Source organism: Lycium ferocissimum, chromosome 7, assembly GCF_029784015.1.
Source record: "Lycium ferocissimum isolate CSIRO_LF1 chromosome 7, AGI_CSIRO_Lferr_CH_V1, whole genome shotgun sequence".
Lineage (NCBI taxonomy): Eukaryota > Viridiplantae > Streptophyta > Magnoliopsida > Solanales > Solanaceae > Lycium > Lycium ferocissimum.
The window spans coordinates 45,112,702-45,132,880 of record NC_081348.1 but is presented as its reverse complement, the minus strand read 5'-3'; the positions used below and the strand labels follow the sequence as shown (position 1 = coordinate 45,132,880).

General features: G+C 35.8%; 1 protein-coding gene across 1 annotated transcript; it reads left to right on the top strand.

Moving 5' to 3' along the window:
• Window positions 1-5,229: 5,229 nt before the first annotated feature.
• Window positions 5,230-19,400, top strand: LOC132065328 (zinc finger CCCH domain-containing protein 24). Its single transcript, XM_059458663.1, has 14 exons — window positions 5,230-5,945; window positions 8,030-8,122; window positions 8,210-8,491; window positions 8,602-8,674; window positions 10,045-10,177; window positions 10,263-10,416; window positions 10,595-10,678; window positions 10,802-10,924; window positions 11,313-11,486; window positions 12,079-12,213; window positions 16,202-16,297; window positions 17,490-17,873; window positions 18,619-18,662; window positions 18,778-19,400. The coding sequence occupies exons 1-14, from the start codon at window positions 5,340-5,342 to the stop codon at window positions 19,025-19,027; spliced, it is 2,631 nt and encodes an 876-aa protein (XP_059314646.1). The 5' UTR covers window positions 5,230-5,339; the 3' UTR covers window positions 19,028-19,400.
• Window positions 19,401-20,179: the final 779 nt, after the last annotated feature.

Here is a 20,179-nt window from a genome sequence, read left to right as displayed (position 1 = left end):
AAGGTGATAACCATAAATTTTATATTAAATTGCATGGAATATACGTGCAACGCACGTATCCAGTAACCAGTACTTCTTGAATATGATAACATACTTTTGTTGGCAACCATGAATCATCAAATTCCTTTTTAACATTACTTTTATATCCACTGTCCCTCATTTTCAATTAATCTTTGATCAGGTGCTCAAATGTATACGAGGACCGTGACTAATGATGGTGAGGCTAATTCGGCTTACTTAGTTAAAGTAGTTGGAGTTGAAGGGGTCGAGTTGAGTATTAAGCCTACAATTTTGAAATTCTCAACTTTGTACTGGAAGGTGTCCTATCAAGTACTCCTTCCGTCCTAATTTATGTAATACTTTTCACTTTTCGAGAGTTAAATTGACTAAACTTGTGTTCTTTTCTTCGAATTACTTGTTATTTATCATTTGCATAGTCACATTGTGATATTTTGATATCCAAACAATTGTTTTGGTCTTTATGTTTGAATACCATATACTGATATAGATCTTATCAGACGCATCAGGACTGAAGAAACCCTCATTTTCAACTTGCCTAGTTTGGACACTAAAGTATCTGCTGCAGAAAAGGAAAGGGGTTGGCCATGCAACAGGAAAGGGGTTGGCCATGCAACAAGGTATCTGGATGAGTATTATTGTAGCTAACTAAGCAAAAGTAAGAAAGCAAGAGAACTACATTAAGCCATGGGCGGCTCAACGGGATTGGTGGCCTAAAGCCAAATCTTAATAAGAGGTCTCAAGTATATTTAATAAAACTAGCTTCTGCGTGCGTCAAACGTGCATCTCGTGCACCATACTTGCATCTCGTGCACGTGCATCCCATGTCAATTAGTAAAAAAAATTAAAATCACATGTATATTTTTGTTAAACATGTGTGTGAGTTAAACAATGTACAACTTACTAGGTTCCAACAATTCTACTTGTACTGCCATGAGTTTCATCCAAGATAAATAACTTTGTTGTGCCAAAATCTGAGATTTTAGGATTCATTCATGCATCTAGAAGAACATTACTAGCTTTGAGATCACGATAAATGATGCAGAGTCTAGAATCCTCATGGAGGTAAAGAATTCCCCTAGCAATGCCTCCTATGATTTTTTATCGCACTTCTGGATCCAATTGCCTACACTTAACTCGATATGGGGACAAGATCAAGAATATAACTTACAAGTTAAATTTCTATACATTGCAAATCACTTAAAATATTATCACAAGTAGTATCCATAATAAGTGAAATTTGGTTTGTTCATGCAAATAAGGTGGATAATCGGACAACACGTCAAATTATACTAACAAAGTGTTGTACGTAGACTACTAGAGTTCAAGTATAATTCATAACTTATCAATGCTTAATCTCTATATTGATAAAAACTAAGTAACACATACCAAATAAAAAGTGCTCAAGGCTTGCATTGGGAACAAATTCATACACAAAAATTATCTCTGTTCCGTCTGGGCAAAATCCTAACAACCTAACCAAATTCCTTTGTTGAAGCTTGGCGACCAACAAAACCTCATTTTTGAATTCTAGATCACCTTGGACTGAATCTACTGACAATCTTTTCAATGCTACTTCTTTTTCCATTTGGTAGCAGCCCAAAAAAAAAAAAATTGAGCAATTATAAATCAAACAACACTTCGATTCCTATAAAGTTGAGGTCCATTATATGAATCCTGAGTGTCTATTTTAACAGCATCAAGTAGGCCTAATCACCTTGTTTACAGGATCAAATCTGCCCTGTCCCAACTTATTAGCATTTGAGAAGTTATCTGTTACTGCTATGATCGTAGAAAAATCATATTAAAAGGACTCTGCAGAGCTAATATCATATACGCTTATAACTTCACCAGCATAGTAGCAATAGCATAGAACAAATAAGTGAAATATGGTCTTAAAGTTTAGCTTTCCTTAATCATATTGTATGTTAATAATCTACGCCTATTCTGAACTCTGTCCACCAACTTCCTCTTTTGCCTCTTTATAAAGATGATAGAAATACGAGCAATAAGAATAACAACTATAACTGTTGGAACAATGATAATGATCACAGTTCGAGCTGTTTTATCATCCTTCTCTATTGGAGATGTTTTATCCTTCCCCATTGGAGCCGTTTTACCATCATTCTGATCTTTTGGAGTTGTTTTACTATCATTCTGATCTTTTGGAGTTGTTTTACTATCATTCCCTACAAAAATGCTTCAAGTTAGTATAATATTAATTTTTAACTACTCCTCAAGTTAAAAAAAAAAAAAGGCATATTCTCTTTCTTATTTCACTTGTCCTACTTCTCTTTACAAGCAATTTCAAAAACTAACACTACACAGAGTATTAAATATCACAAATGCAATATTATTCCTATTTATAATATGCTTTCTTTAACACAAGTCAGTGTGATTGTGTTGAATTATGTGACCCTTTTATTTGAACACTTAAGTTGTTAGAGATGTACACTTTTATTTACTTAATTATGTCTTCAACACTCACCCTCAACTAGAAGTCCGAGGTTATCTACTTTGCTACTATATTGAATTAAATTGTGTGACAATCTCATCGAAAAAGTTAAAACTATTAGAGCTGGGTAAACTTTTATTACTACTTAATTATGCATTCAACAGTCAGATCAAAAGTGGACAATCAAATTGGGACGAGCAGAAGGGGCACGAATAAGAGCCCGTTTGGATTGGCTTATAAGCTGTTTTTAGCTTTTTTGAGTGTTTGGCTGGCCAGCTTAAAGTCATTTTGTGCTTAAAATCATTTTTTTGCACGGATTGCCCTTCTTTTGGGGTGGTCTTTAAATTTTGCCCCTCATATTTGTGTTCTTTAAGTTTTGCCCTTCGCTTGGATACCTGAGGTTCTGGGTTCGAACCCCCGCTCATGCATAAAATAAAAAAATAATTTCGCAAGACGAGGGATTTGGGAGAGTGTATGCCGGATCAAAATACAATCTTAAGGAAAAACCAAAGTTATGCGGAGAATGGAGACTTTGCCTTGAGACATTTTTTTTTTTTTTTTTTTTTAACTTTTCAAGGCACACTTTTAGTTAAGGCATACTTTTGGTCATGCCTTAATTAAAAGTATGTCCCATAAGGCATAGTTCTTAAGGAAAAATTTTGCCCCATAAGGCAAAACTAAATTATGCCTTGAGGAAAAGTTATGCCCCCTCCGACAACTTTAGTTTTTCCTTAAGGAAGTTATGCGGAGGGCGACTTTGCCTTGAGACATTTTTTTTTTTTTTTTTTTTTAACTTTTCAAGGCACACTTTTAGTTAAGGCATACTTTTTGGTTATGCCTTAATTAAAAGTATGCCCCATAAGGCATAGTTCATAAGGAAAATTTTGCCGTAAGGCAAAACTAAATTATGCCTTGAGGAAAAGTTATGCCCCCCGCATAACTTTAGTTTTTCTTAAGGAAGTTATCCGGAGGGGCAGACTTTGCCTTGAGACATTTTTTTTTTTTTTTAAACTTTTCAAGGTACACTTTTAGTTAAGGCATACTTTTGGTTATACCTTAATTAAAAGTCTGCCCCATAAGGCATAATTCCTTAAGGAAAAGTTTTCCCCCATAAGGCAAAACTAAATTATGCCTTGAGGAAAAGTTATGCCCCTTCCGGCATAACTTTAGTTTTTCCTTAAGGAAGTTATGCGGAGGGGCAGACTTTGCCTTGAGACATTTTTTTTTTTTAAACTTTTCAAGGCACACTTTTAGTTAAGGCATACTTTTGGTTATGCCTTAATTAAAAGTGCATCAATGCGCATAGTTCCTTAGGAAAAGTTTTGCTCCATAAGGCATAACTAAACTATGTCTTGAGGAAAAGTTATGCCCCCCCTCCGCATAACTTTAGTTTTTCCTCAAGGAAGTTATGCGGAGGGCGGACACTCCCTCCATTACCCCCCGCTTGCGAAATTATTTCTTTATTTTATCTTGAGCGGGGTTCGAACCCAAAACCTCGGTATCAAGCTAAGGGCAAAACTTAAAGACCACAAATATGAGGGGCAAAATTTAAAGACCGCAAATATGAGGGGCAAAATTTAAAGACCACCCCAAAAGAAGGGCAATTCTGCGAATTGCCCGCTTAAAATAAGCTCAAAAAAATAATTGGACCCGTTTGACTTAACTTATCTAAAGCAGCTTATAAGCTGAAAACAGTTTATAAGCCCAAAAAAATAAGTTAAAATTTACTACCCAACTTATTTTTTAAATTTAATTTCGCTTAAAATAAGCCCATCCAAACAGGCTCTAATTTAGTTCATAACCTGTCGGTGGCAGAGCTTCCAACACCATCTCTTTGAAGAAACAATAAGTTTAATAACATAAATTGCACCTAACCCCTATGATTCTGCCACCTCTCTTGCCATTGCAGCTACAATTAGGCACACCTCCATAAGCCTCGATTAAGTAATCGAAGCAATTCCGAGGAGATAAGTCGAGCACACTGCACAATTGTAAATATTGGTTGAGATTTTGGACCTTCCACATTACCACTAGCATATTTTCCTAAGGGATTGATCACCAGCAACAACAAGGTCTCTTAAATTATCCAACAATTTTCTCAGCGCCTGGTTAAACTCCTTAGGTCTTGAGGCATCCTCAGTATCCGACATGTAAGATTGAGTAGAAAATGATCTATTTATCAAAAAAGATAGAGAAAGGCAACCCTCTTACAAGGACTACACTTAGCACTGCATCATCATCTCATGCCATAAGAAATCCACATTGATGCACAAAGAGGTGATCTGCCTGTTAAGCCTAATGGACTTAATATATAAACAACCTTTTAAATTTATTAGTAAATTGCATTTAAGCATCAGAATTACGATTTGTTTCAGTTGAACATCTGAACGCATGATAAAATTTATATTAGACACATTATGTTCTCAAACGTCTTTAGGTAGTTAAATTAACCACATAAAATATGTCAAACTTCTTTAATTATAACCAACTTATGCGTATATTAAAATTAGAACTTATGCTGATGAGTAATAAATATCCGTTTCAATTTATGTGAACCTATTTACCAAAGACGATATTTAAGAAAAAGTTAAACTTTTAAAACTCAGGAATCACTGCATAAAGTGAATTTATTAAAATTAGCTATTTAACTTATGCTGATGAGTAATAAATATCATTTTCATTTTTCAAAATTTTTGTTAAGCAAATAAAATTCAAGACACCCCCCCCCATCCCCGGACCCTCGTCCCCCATAATGTAGTTTGGGTAGTTATTTTGTCACACAGCATCACCAGTCCATCACACTGAACCGAACTGCTATTGCTTAAAACCTCACCGCCGTCAAACATCAAAAAAAATCAAAACCAACATGTCGACAGAAGCCCTAAACCCTGAAATCAATGGCCAAGATTCATCGGAAAAGCCCCAATCACCGGTCAAAACCCTAAAACCCGAAATCAACGGCCAGGATTCATCAGAACATCCCAAATCACTGGCCGATACACTAAAACCAGAAATCAACGGCCAGGATTCATCGGAAAAACCCCATTCACCTGAAACCCTAAATCCTGAATTGAACGGCCAGGATTCATCGAAACGAAAGCGAGAAGAAATCGAAACAGAAACAGAGCAAAAGCAACAAAATCCATTGTGGAAAACAACACTTTGTTCTTACTTTCGTAGAAACGATAATTCATGTAGCCATGGAGAAACCTGTCGTTACGCACATGGTGAATCGGAGCTCCGAATCCGACCCGACAATACATGGGACCCGACTTCTGAACGGGCCAAAAAAATGGCTAAGAAGGATAACGAAGAGGATAATAATAATAAAAAGGAAGAGAAATGTAATGACGTCATGATGACGGATGCTTTAGATGATGATGACGTGGAATGTAATGGGTTGTCTAAGTGCTTGGTGAATTTACCAATGAAGTGGAGTTCGGATAATTTAAGGTGTTTCCTTAAAGACAATGTAAGATTCTTGCTCTTTGTAATGAAAACATGCATGTCTAATTGCTTTGGTATTTATTTTGTCAACATTTATATCATGGTGTATTGAAATAGTGGTAAACCAAAAATAGAGTTAATTAAGCTGCAATAAGGGGGAAATATTCAGAAATATACTGCCCAACATAAAATATTACGTCACATAGCCATATTTTCACTTTATACAATATTATTCAACATTATATTTGGGAAAAGCATTATACATAATGTATCAACCTTGTATAAAAGTGTATAATAATGTTGACTCGGAGCTTTGGGTCTGGACGGAGCCAAAAAAATGGCTAAGGAAGATAATGACGTGGAAAAGGAAGAGGATAATAAGAAAGAAGAGAAGTGTTGGGTTTACCCTGTGTGTACCCGAAGGGGAGTGGCTGCGGGTTCCCATGTCATCAAAAAAAGAAAAAAAAGAAAGAAGAGAAGTGTAATGACGTCATGATGATGGATGCGTTAGATGATGACGTGGAATGTACTGGGTTGTCGAAATGCTTGGTGAATCTTCCTATGAAGTGGAGTTTGGATAATTTAAGGTGTTTTCTTAATAACATGTAAGATTCTTGCTTTTTTGAATCTTTCTAGAAGTTAAACAGACATGTCTAATTGCTTTGGTGTTTGTTTTCTGAACATTTTTATCGTGGTGTATTTCGGGTTTACAGTTTTAAGTAGTGGAAAACCAAAATCAGAGTCAATTAAGCTACAATAAGATAATTGCCTTGTGGTTTAGCTAGCTCTCACTAATTCCTCTCAAAAAATAAGTTTAGCTCTCACTAATCAAGCTAACTTCACATTGTATTTAATGTTGTCAAAGGTGCTTTACTTAAGCCCTGAAGTGAGGCTCAAAACATGTTGAGCTCTTTGCCTCACTTAATGTGCGCTTCAATATCGCTATCAAGGTTCTAAGACATACTTTTCCTTGCCAATGAGTGTTTCCTGAAGAGATGACATTAAACAATTAAATATTTCACTTTCTCGTAATTTTTTTTGTCAATTTCTTTGTCCATATATTTGTTATAGTTTCTTTGTCCATATATTTGTTATTCATGCTTATGCGTATTAGTCTTGGACTAAACACACACACACACACACACACATATATATATTTGTATTTTTCTCCATTGGCGCCTTTTTTCATTAAAGTCCACTCTTTATTTGCTCTTAAAGCCCCAGTGGATCATAGAGCTTTTTTGCGCTTTTTGCTTTTGATAACACTTCCCCAGACCCCACACTGTGGGATTTCACTGGGTATGTTGTTGTTGCTTTTGATAACACTGATTGTGTGTGAACTTTGTCAAGTCGGGTCGGTTTTGTTAATTAGACATCTATGGATGTTATAGCGTTACATTTTTTTTGTGGTGAATATGATTAAGGGGTTATCAGCCAGAAGATTAGTTGTTGGAAATATGAGTACTCTGTAAGCACAGTGCAACTTCAATAATTTGGTCTCTTTGTCACCAAAGGAGCAATTTTTATTTTCTGCAAACCTTTCTTCTATGGGAATACTCTGGTCAAATGAAATAACAACAGTTCCATCTTTTGTAAGATTATGGAGAACATTCTTAACTTTCCGCAGCCTTTTCTTCTTGTTGTATGATTGGTTACAAAATAGTGTACAACTGCAAATAAGCACGTAAATCAGGCCTTAATGTTGGTCATGCTTTCTGGAAACCTATGTTAAATCTTCCCCCCATTTTTCAATGGAGTGATGCAAGTGAAAATGGCTACATGTATGTTGGTATATGCTTAACATAAATTGGTGATGAGGGTCCTTCTGTTCCGTCCCTCAATTCCTTCCATCCATGGCAGTGCTAGAATTCGTTGTTGCCTTAAAGAGGGTCAATTTTGTAACTACTAGCAGTAACATTGCTAGCATCTGTAGAAGTACGGATGCTTGCTTTATGGCTGGACAAGTCTGCCCTCCTGGAAATCACGATTCAGCTTCTCAAAGAACATAATCCATACTTTTCACATTTTTTATGTATTGTCATTCTGTTCTTAATAGATCTTTTTATAACATGATGATCTGTTAATTGGGATTGACTCCTTAAATTTCAGGGTGTTACTTTTAAATCAGCAAAAAAGAAGAAAGGCATGGCTGTAGGATTTGTTACTTTTGAAAATGCAGAACAAGTGAAGACTGCTCTGAAGGTATTCCTTTGTTGTCTAAATTTGATTGGAGTGACATGTAGTTCTGCTATTATCAGAAACTTCATTTGTCAAACTTAAACTGGGCAGGAGTTGGATGGAAAGCTTGTTGGCAACAAGAATTTAAAAGTTGGAGATGTTATTCCGCGGTCATTTGAGAGAAAATGTAATTCGGCACCGACCAATCAACAAGGTGAAAAGCAAACCCAAGCTGGAGACGGTTTGGATGCAGATGAAGCTGATGATGAGGACAGTAATTCAGTTTTGAAGGGTAGGTGTGTTCGTGATGTGGTGACTCCTCTTGCTAAAATGACATATGCTGATCAACTGGAGCAGAAGAAGAGCTCTTTGACACAAATTCTCAAAAGACTTGTTAGGATATCTTATCCCCTCTATTCCATATTGTTATAAATCACTTACCAGTTTCTCAGGGATTGCAAAAAATAGACTTTTGACCACTTTTCTATCTTCTATATCCATAGACTCGAAATGCACGTAAAGCTTGTCCTCCTGGTGTTTCACTTCCAGAATGGATTCTCAAATCTAGGGAAATAGGTACGCGTTAATCATTTCTTGAATTGCATCGACTGCATTGTTGCTCTATGACTATATCTTTGTAGTTAATAGAAAATTAGTTCGGTCCTCTCCACTAAGATTTAAACTATACTAGTTTCTTAGCACGTGCATGGCGCGTGTAACCCATATCAATGAGTATACAAAATTTAAAAAATCATTCTGTATATATTATTGAATGATGTATTGGAGTTATAAAATAAAGTTAAAGGAGAAAGTGTCTTATTGTGATTTCTATCTCTGCTTCTAATTATCAAAGTTACACCATTATCTTCTTTCATATTGGGGTTAATTAGCATAACATGCTAAACATAAATAAATTAAATGATAAAGTTGAAATAGTAGTCTATTAATATCCTTTTAAATTAGATTATTTGAACTTGATGTGTAATTCTTCAGATATTTCAATTTGACCTGTATACTGATGGTAGGTGATGAGTGTAACACTACTCTAATACTAACAAAAGATAAAGTGGGACCCATTCACATGTAAGCTATATAAAGTTTTTTTTTAGGAATTTAAAGTATATGAAAATGGAAAAGAATTCATCATTCATGCTTATATCTATAACCTTTACATTTGTAAATTTATCTCTGGTAATAGATGCATGCATCATTCAAATTTTATGATTAAATGTATAGTTCGTATATATCAATGATGAATAGTAGAAACAACATTTGCAATATGCGGAAAAAAAATGAAATTCTAGGTTTAGTATTATGTTTTAGATCCATTTATTATAACAGTTTGAATTCCAATAATTTGTTAGGTGTCGTTCAATTAAATAAGCTTTATTCAATACCTATGTAAAATATGTGATTAAGTATAATATTTATATGAAACATATATTTTAATAACTTACTATTGTTTTATATAAATATAAGGTGTATCTTACTTGAAAAGAGTATATGATATTATAACATGATATCTATATCCCATTACCTATCATCATTAAAAACATCGAGTTCAAATATCTTAACAATACTTCATCAAAAAAAAAAAAAAAAAAAAAATCTTAACAATAGCACATCAAGTTCTCGTAATCTAATTCTAGCGGAGATTAATAGACTATTTGTCAAGCTTATCATTTAATTTCTTTATAGTATATTATGCTAACTAATCTCAAAAGAAAGAAGATAATCTTATAACTTCGGTAACTAGTGGCAAAGACAGAAATGACAATAGATACTTTTGCGTCTAACTCAAACACATCGTTTAATAAGATATATGAGTTTTTAAAATTGTTTACTCATTGACATGGGTTAGACGCACAAAGCGCATGCCCAAAACCTAGTAGCAATTGATAAATAAAAACTGATATAACCGTTAGGCCAATCATTTCTTTGAGCAGGTGGTCTTCCATGCAAACTGGAGGGCATAATCGAATCGCCACTTATCGATGGATATCGAAACAAGTGTGAGTTTTCTGTGGGAAACTCTGTACTAGGAAAGCCAACTGTGGGATTTCAGCTTGGAAATTTCAGGTATTAAAGCGACTGCAGTTTTCCAAGATCTAGTTGTTGTTTTTTGTTTTTGTAGTTCATTTAACAGAAATTATCTTTGTACCAGGGAGGGTGTAACAGCTGTTGAGGAACCTGTTGACTGCCCAAATGTTTCTAGAGTTGCTTGTAAATATGCTGCTATCTTCCAAGAATTTTTACAACAGTCAACTCTACCTATTTGGAACAGATTGAATAATACCGGATTTTGGCGTCAACTTACTGTAAGTCCGATGCTTTCTATTACCTAATAGTTTGTTCAGCTTCTCCTATCCATGTGCATTGTTGGTGAGGCTGAGCAGATTAAGTATTTTTCTTTCTTTTATTTGGGGGGTGGGGGTGGGGTGGGGTGTTGGGATGCTGGGCCAACTGACTGTTTCTTTTGGTAAAATCTTCATCCAGGTTCGAGAAGGTCGCATGCCTGGTAAAAATGTAGAGGTTGAAAATCCCAACGCAAATATTTCAGAGGTTATGCTCATTGTTCAGGTTTATCTAGTTAACTTAGTCTTTGTTTTGTTCCCCCATATCTACCATTTTCAGAAGGGGGGAGCCTTAGAGCAACGATAATGTTGTTTTCCTTTTCATTATTCTTACTCCTTGATTGCTTAGGTTTCCACTTTGGCGTTTGAAGATGCACTAGTTAATGATGAACTTCAAGGTTTGGCCAAAGCGTTTGCTATGGGAGCTTCTAGTGCATCACCAACATTACCTCTTACTGTCCTGGTAGTTCAGGTAGTTTGCATACAATTTTCTTTCTTTATTATTGTACAACCCCTCATGCTTTCAATTTTTGTAGGCGTTTCTCAATCTATGGTGACAGTGGGGGTGAAGCTTGGGGTTAATTCTAATAATCTGGCACTTAGTGCTCACTAATATATAACCAAAGCAACTTGGTCGAAAACGGAAATAAGCCATAGATCTTGGGAATTATAAAAGCTATCGTTTTTGTAACTTATTAGCCTTTTTTTAAATCTTTATTTATACTTGTTCCCTTGCCTCAAACTAATTTTCTTGTTTTTGACCTTTTCAAGATGCTTTTATAATAGTGAGTTATATATATAATATATGTACATGATCTGCCATTGGCAATCAACCTTGATGTTGTAATTTTTAAATGCAGGATCACACTGGTGTATCAAATGTAGCACCGGCAGATGCTCCGCTGCGCGTGCTTCCATTTCCCAGAGGGGAAAGTGATTCTGAACAGCATGCAGATAATGCAGTTGCTGAACCAAAAATTCACGATTTTATAAATGGACTTAAGTTTTGTATTTCTCCCACGGCCTTCTTTCAGGTGGGATCATTACTTATTTCTCTCTGTCCTAAGCTGATCCTGTTCTCCTCCCCTGCCTGGCCTTCTCTCTCTCCCTAAGTTGCAGGTCTTTAAGCGGTCGATTTGGGGAAGACAAGTTATGCTGGGTTTAGTATCTTATCAAAAAATAAAAAATAAAAAATAAAATAATGGGATTAGTAATGCTGGCATTTTTTTTATCGGCTGTTTGGTTTGTTCTATCAAAACTAACATGCATTGCATAATTACTAAATAGGGTGTGCTCCCTTTCAAGGTCTCAAGTTCGAAACCCGCTGGGTGCAAACAATTTGAGGGCCATAGAATTACCCGTGGTATTAACTCCTTGCCGAGGGCAATGCACCCCCGGGATTAGTCGGGGCTCAAAGAGACTCGGACACCCGGTGCTTAATCAAAAAAAAAATAAAAAATTACTAAATAGGGTGTGTAAGTATAAGAATAGTGCTGGTATTGTTAATGCCATGATTTACTATGTATAAGTAATACTGGTATTTGTTGTACACAGGTGAGATTTGTTACCAAACATAGTATCAGCATTATTCTACCTAGTACACCCTAAATTCTTTAATTGGCTCAGGTAAACTCCCTTGCTGCAGAGAAGTTGTACTCCCTTGCAGGGGACTGGGCCGGCTTGGGTCCTGATACCTTGCTTTTTGACGTTTGCTGTGGAACTGGAACAATTGGTCTTACTCTGGCGAATCGAGTTGGTATGGTAATGCTCACCACACCATGAAATCTTAATTTTCTTGTTGAATTTATTTTGTGTTATGATGTTAAATTTTTGCCCACGCACTATATCTACTTTTACCCGTGTTTGCTTTATCTGTAATGGTACCCTTTTTTTTTATAACTGCCCAGCATCTCCTTTTTGCTGAGTTATTATATACATATAATATTACCTTTTACCGAAAAAAGAAGTATCCTACTTTGATTACTCTCAGGAGTTAAAGAGCAATTCCAGTAAATTATTATGTTTAGTTAGGCAAATAAGTATTTGAAATTCATTTGCTGTCCCCAATTGAATGTCATAGTTTTGACACAAAACAGGACCACCGCTTGAATTTGAATAGTCTTTGGGTTATTTCTGCACGACCTCGGCACCATCTTTGGTGAATCACATTTAATTAAAACATTTTCACCATGATACCTAGTAGTCTAGTGTGATATAGTTCAACACAAGGCTTTTAGCCTGTCATTTAGGCTAAATATGAATATGTAGATTAAAATTTAATCAAAATAAAATAAAAGAAAATTACCTAGAAATGAAAGTTGTGCTCAGCACAGATGGAGATAACAAACAACAAACTTTTTATTTAAAGAGAGTATTTTTACAAGCAGAGAGAAGGGGTCTGTAAAAACCTATCTTCTTTCTTCACAAAATGATCCTTTTATGATGGATTAAAATGAAAACTGACAAATTAAAATGGTCGACAAGTGGCCAAAATGATAAAAAGCAAAAGCTCTTATCTTTGAAAAACAAACGTGACTAAAGACTAAAGTCTAGATGGAGATTTGACAATATAATCGACTGGTGAAATATAAGAATGACATGAAGAATTTGATCTAGTTAGCCTAGATCTAGTGCTGATGCTTTCAGCTAATCGACACGGATTGCACGGTGAGATGATCTTATGCAGAGGGACTTTTACTAGGTTTATAACCCTGGCAAGGAGGTTGTCCAACTCAGAACAAGTTCAAAAATAGCCCTAACGCCACCTCTGCTGAGCATTTTCACCATAATACCTAGTAGTCTAGTGTGATATAGTTCAACACAAGGCTTTTAGCCTGTCATTTAGGCTAAATATGAATATGTAGATTAAAATTTAAATCAAAATAAAATAAAAGAAAATTACCTAGAAGTGAAAGTTGTGCTCAGCAGAGATGGAGATAATAAACAACAAACTTTTTATTTAAAGAGAGTATTTTTACAAGCAGAGAGAAGGGGGTCTGTAAAAACCTATCTTCTTTCTTCACAAAATGATCCTTTTATAATGGATCAAAATGAAAACTGACAAAATAAAACGGCCGACAAGTGGCCAACAAGATAAAAAGCAAAAGCGCCTTATCTTTGAAAAACAAACGTGACTAAAGACTAAAGTCTAAAAGGAAAAGCAAAGTTGGAAAAAGAAGAAAAAGAAGATTAATAATATATATGAAACAAAAGACTTTAAAAGTCTCTGCTTTATAAAAGCAAATATCTTTTCCACTTTATTGTGGGGCCTGCACCTGCATCACTTCATCTTTGTTTTTCTCGTCTTTTGCGGAGGTGGAAGATGCTTCCTGTTGGCTTTTGAATTGGGCCATGAATTGTGTAAAATCCTCATTATTATCAGGATCTTGAGATTTACTTGCTAGACATGTCTGTGCTTCATTTGCATCATCGTCTGCATCATCATTTTCATTATCTGTGGTATTACCAACTGATGCCATAGAAATATCAGAGGCGCTTTGGTTTGTGGATATCCATACCAAATTGTTCACAGAATTCTCCTAATTGTTGTCTTTCATTCAGACCATGTCTCTTAATCTGCCGATTTAGCTTAATCTCATTGCATAAGGCTAAACCTTCCTGCATACATGTTCCTATTAACTTACCGTAAGTGTAGCTATCATAATTGATGCTAGCTTCTCCTTTTCTAAGAGCTTTTCTAACTCTTTCTGCAAAGAGGGCGGGTAATCCATCTATAAATTTGGATTTCCAAGGAGTGTCATTGCACTTGGGTAATTCCATAGCCCGACAAAGAAATACATCCTTATACCACCTAAATGAGGCAAGGGTTTTGCATCTTAAATTCTGAAGCATGGTCCTAATGGTTTCATTATTATCCGACCATCTTCCTGAAAAATGCTCTATAATATTAATAACCAATGAATAAACAGCATTTGGAACTATAACTGGTTCTTGAGAAGTTCTTTGCTCTTGTTTTACAGCATTCAGAATATTACCACGATGTTCTTGGGTTAAATAATTATCCCACCAACGTTTTAATTGGCCAGTAAAACCAGCAATGATCATATTTGCGATAGTTCGCTCATTATTTTTATTAACCCTATCGTACTATACATCAACATTCTATGTATGGAACAATAAATCTATCTTTCACTATAACTCTATGTTCCATTCATAGATCTCTTTACCACTATAACTATTGGTAATAATATGCTCATGTTCATCTAATAAGACATCTTGAGGAGTAGGTCTAGGATAGTAATACATCCTTTGCATAGGCTTTTCAACACAATATTCATCAATTTTGTTAATATCTGCTGCAACCTTGACCTTGTAATCCATATTAGGAAAATTATGCAAATGAAGCACAGACGTGTCTAGCAGGTGAATCTCAAGATCCTGATAATAATGAGGATTTTACACAATTCATGGCCTAATTCAAAAGCCAACAGGAAGCATCTTCCACCTCCGCAAAAGATAAGGGAAAAACAAAGATGAAGTGATGCAGGTGCAGGCCCCACAATAAAGTGGAAAAGATATTTGCTTTTATAAAGCAGAGACTTTAAATAAAGTCTTTTGTTTCATACTCCCTCTGTTTCAATTTATGTGAACCTATTTCCTTTTTAGTTCGTGCCAAAATGAATGATCTCTTTCCTAATTTGGAAACAAATTCACTTTATGAATGATTTACACCACACAAATATTCAAGACTTATTTTGAACCACAAGTTTCAAAAGTCTTCCCTCTTTCTTAAATGTCGTGCCCAGTCAAATGGGTTCACATAAATTGAAATGGAGGGAGTATATATTATTGTAATCTTCTTTTTCCAACTTTGCTTTTCCTTTTAGTCTTTAGTCACGTTTGTTTTTCAAAGATAAGAGCTTTTGCTTTTTATCTTGTTGGCCACTTGTCGGCCGTTTTATTTTGTCAGTTTTCATTTTGATCCATTATAAAAGGATCATTTTGTGAAGAAAGAAGGCAGGTTTTTACAGACCCCCTTCTCTCTGCTTGTAAAAATACTCTCTTTAAATAAAAAGTTTGCTGTTTATTATCTCCATCTCTGCTGAGCACATACCTAGTGTAATCCCACAAGTGGGGTCTGGGAAGGGTAGTGTGTACGTAGACCTTACCCCTACCTTTGGAGGTACATATTGGGATCATATATTTTCTTTTACTTTCTGGAAAATTAAATAGAGAAAAAAATTGGTCTTAGCACTCTAAAGATTTTACGGAAGGCGAATTTTGGGATTCCAAAATGGAAAGCTGGATATCAATCCAATTCGGGAGTGGAGGAGTAATAGTTTACAATTAAAAACTGGATTTGGTTAAATACAAATATGTCGGTTCAAATTCTAAAAATATAAGTTAGTATCAGTTTACATTTGTTTGAATTCATTTGGGACATCCAGTAAATTTGGATGGATATATTAGTTTAACTGCTGGAAGGAGAAAATTTCCAGTTGAAGAAAGTGATCAAGCATTTGGCTAAGTGATCAAGCATTTGGCTCAACTAAGGAGGAGAGTAGGTTAAATTTTTGGGGCATAGAGAATATTTGGAGGGGATCATACGATTATAGAAAATCTATAATGCTACCTCATTTCCTGTTACTGGCTTAGTATTTTAGTTGTTATTTAAAAGAAGTGCATCTTACTAACATCTTGTAACAACGGAACTGAAATCTACATGCACTTTGAATATGTTTGAATGTCTTGATGATAAGAAGCTTCTTCTAACCATCAATTTCTTCAGGTTGTTGGCATTGAAATGAATGCTTCTGCTGTTTCTGATGCTCAAAGAAATGCTGAAATCAATGGGATAAAGAACTGTAGATTTATTTGTGGAAAGGTCAGATTGGACTATTTTTCTTACTATTTCTCCACCCTTCCCTTATGTAATGTCGGTCTGCCCACTGGCTTGTCATACTTGGTCTATAAACTAGTCACTACCAATTGATTTCGTTCACATTTTAATTACTTCCTTTTGGTCATGGCTATGAAACTATGCATTGATGATTTATTTTTTGGGGGAATACATAAAGACACCGTTAAACTAGTCTCTGATTTTTAAAAAGACACTTAAACTTTGTGGGGTCGTATGACTAAGGGTTCGGAAATTTTCCTTCTCTTGGGCAAAGTAAATTAACCAAAGGTTAAGTAAGATAAATTAGAGTTTGATCTGGATTTTCCCATGACGCCCCTATAGTTTTTCAGAGTAGTATTAATTCCCCCTTTTTAGCCCATGTGGCATTTGCGGTGTTTCACCCATTCAAGCACGTGAAAATCCCCAAAATCAGTGTAATTTAGTATTTCTTTCGTAGTCTTTTTCGCACTTTTTTTTTTCTTTTTCTCGTTCTTTCTTTTGTCTTCTTCCATGGACCATCTCCTCCACCGCTTCCACCACCTCCACCTATCCAACTCCTAATTCCTCCTCCTCCTCCTCTCGTAGGAGGGATACAAAGTTCTTTTTGACATGTGGTAGCGTGTACACACAATGTGCAAGAAATCCGGTTGTTTCGTTTCAGGATGGTATGGGTTCATTTTGAACAAGTCCACGCAAAGTTTAAGTATCTTTATTAAAATGAGGGACTATTTTAGGGGGATCTTATGTATTCTCCCTTATATGTTTAGTAATTTATACAGCTTTTTGAATCAGGTTGAGTAAGTTATGTGGTTCCTACATTTAAAGTACTACTTACAGCTAAGAGCATCATCAGAAATGGCATTAGGTGGTGCATTTTGTGTTACAAAATGTAAGTTCTAGCTTCTATGTTGGGGAACTAAGTGTAAAAGCCTGATGGATCTGCCTGCCTATAACACATTCTGAAGTATGTCTGAACTTGGGTTGGAGAGCTAGCTTATTTTTGAGAACAATCTACATTTAGTGAGCTTTATTCGGGAGCTTGAGCTTAGATTTCTTTGGAAGCAATGACCATGTTTATCTGCCCTTCCCTCTTTCTGTAGACTGTAGCAAGCTTATCTTTTGTATCAGAATCCGTGCTACATGTTTTAATTCCAGAATTTGCATTATGAGATTGCAGGCAGAGGATGTCATGGGATCTGTACTGAAAGAGTATCTTGCTTCACCTCCGAAAGTAGATGAAATTCCAGATACAAAAGAAAAGAACAACGAAGAAAATACTACTTCCACAGAGAAGACTGATTCTATAGTTAATGCATCGGAAACAGATACTACACCTATTGAGAATATTGATTCTACGGATAGCACAGCGGAACCTGAGGGAGCAGTAGGCCTTGAGTGTACCAATGGTAAAAGCTTGTCAGAATCTTCAGCAGATGGCATTACAGAATCAGAAACCCCACTTAAGAAGAGTTGTTCATCAGAGAATTTGACCACTCCAGTGCAACATTTCAAGAATGTTGTTGCAATTGTAGATCCTCCACGTGCTGGACTTCATCCCACTGTAAGTGGTTTCTCTGCTTTCATCCTTGGTTGTTATCTGGACTAGCACGTTGTGCTCAAGTGCTCTACTGCTCTCTAATGTCTAATTGCTCTGTTAGCCTTATTGTAAAGCTGGACATGCAGCTTGTTTTGGGAAATCTTCCTTCTGACCATTGAGAAGATCTGCATTCTATTTAGGAGTCGCTCTGTTAGACGAGTTTAATATAATGTTATTCTAGACTTCTATTTTTCGGATAACAGCGTAGAAATTTGATAACATTTCCTAGGCTTCTAGTTGCTAAAAGTGTCCTGCAGTGGAGTGTACTTCGGAATTTAAGTGTATGCACTAAGTTCTAGATAGGTGCCAAAATTTTGGTGTTTTATTTTAGACAGATGGGAAGAAATCACAGTGTGTTTTTCTCTCCACTGGGATTTGAACTTGAGACCTCATTCTCCTCCAATTTCATTGACCACTAGGGCACACCCTTGGGTGCGATTATAGAAAAGAAAGAAGCTTGTTCCATCTGTTGAACACTTCGTATCTATGTGAACTAGAAAAGTTTACTTTCTTATGATGCTGGTCACCAGTCCCCAGGCTATATGCTTTTGCATCTCATATAGCGGATGAAGATTTCATCTGGACTTGATATAATCCCAGTTTTATGTGACCAATCGGGATTGATATTTACAATATGTAATCTCCATTTTTAAGTGTTGGTGCTTGAAATGAGCTACTTTGTGCTAATTTTTGTTCTCTATGCTTGTAGGTTATCAAACTTTTGAGGACCAATTCACGTCTAAGGAGGCTTGTGTAAGCTCCTTTGATGCATCAACTTATTCCTTCTCCATTTTCTCCTTCTCTGCTCAGACATTTTCCAGTATTGTTTATAGTCTAACTTTTGTTCATGTTGATCTGCTTTTTTCAGTTACATTTCCTGTAATCCTGAAAGTTTAGTTGCAAATGCTATTGAGCTCTGCACGCCTTCTCCAGATGAAACTGAGAAGGGGAATAACAGAAACAACCTAAGATGGAGAAAGATGAGCAGCGCTGGTCTCGCACGACATAGAACCAAATCAATGCCCACTTCAGAGCCGTTTCAACCTGTCAAAGCCATGGCTGTAGATCTTTTTCCACATTCTCCTCATTGTGAACTGGTGATGCTTCTGGAGAGGTAAATTATCTATTTCTTTAAACAATTATCTTGAGTAGCCATTTATCAAAGGAGATAAAAATGGTCCTTTAGATCTGTTTTCTCAATGTGGAAAACAAGGAACGAGCCTTCGGCCAACAATTACTAGACATCTGTTATCGATGTTAGTGCTGGCAGTTTTGAGGCAATCTTCTATTCTTTGAGAGCTTACCATAATATTGCTTTGTAATTGGCTCCTTATTATTATCAACTTACAGTTCCCTGATTTCCTCTTCAAAAAGAATACCTCAAATGTAATGACACATTATGTTCATGACCTCTCATATAATTTGAGATGCTGTAACAATTTCAAGTGAAAAGAAGTCTGATATGTTGAGTAATTTAGTCACTTTCTTCTATTGCATAATCCGGATTAATCACGGATTCTTGTATTGTTTGCGTTTCTGGTTATGTTGTCAGTTGAAGGAAGTCAATATATTGCCTCAAACAAAGATGAAACTTGATCACTTAAATTGCAATAGCGAATATTTATGTCTTACAATGATGATTTTAAAACATCCTAGTTGTGAAAGAAAAATAAGATCCTCCAAGAATCACAAGGACATCACTTCATGTAGAGGTCATGCCTTACAATCTCACTCTTAGAAAAATAGGAATCTGGATATGATTGTTACCTGCAGATGCACATGGTGTTGGTTTTACTACGCTTTGTGCTAAATGTAGGTGATTTCTTCCCATCTGCGCCTTGGTAGGCAAAGCTTGTCTGGTATTTGTATTGGTGGGAGCTAGCAGGTAACTGATGGAATAGTCGAAGTACGTGCAAGATGACTAGGACATCACGTTATAAAAAGAGGGGCACGGGGGGGGGGGGGGGGGGGGTTCACATTTTTGTGGTTTCTTTATGCCCGCATCCTTTAGTATGACTCACGGTTGAGTTAATGACTATTAAAGTTGGTATTCTGATCTTTATTTTCTTTGATAGGAATGTCCATTACCTCAATTTTGTAGATTGTTTGACAAAGTATTCATTTAAAAAAAAAATGTTACCTTCTCAAAAAAAAATGTATTCATTTAAGGTGCTTGATAGCTTTTACACTTTGCTTTCATTCTTTCGTCTTTGGAAAATCTTGTGCTTTTCAACAGAATTAGGCCCAAAATAAAGTAGGGAAAGGTTGAT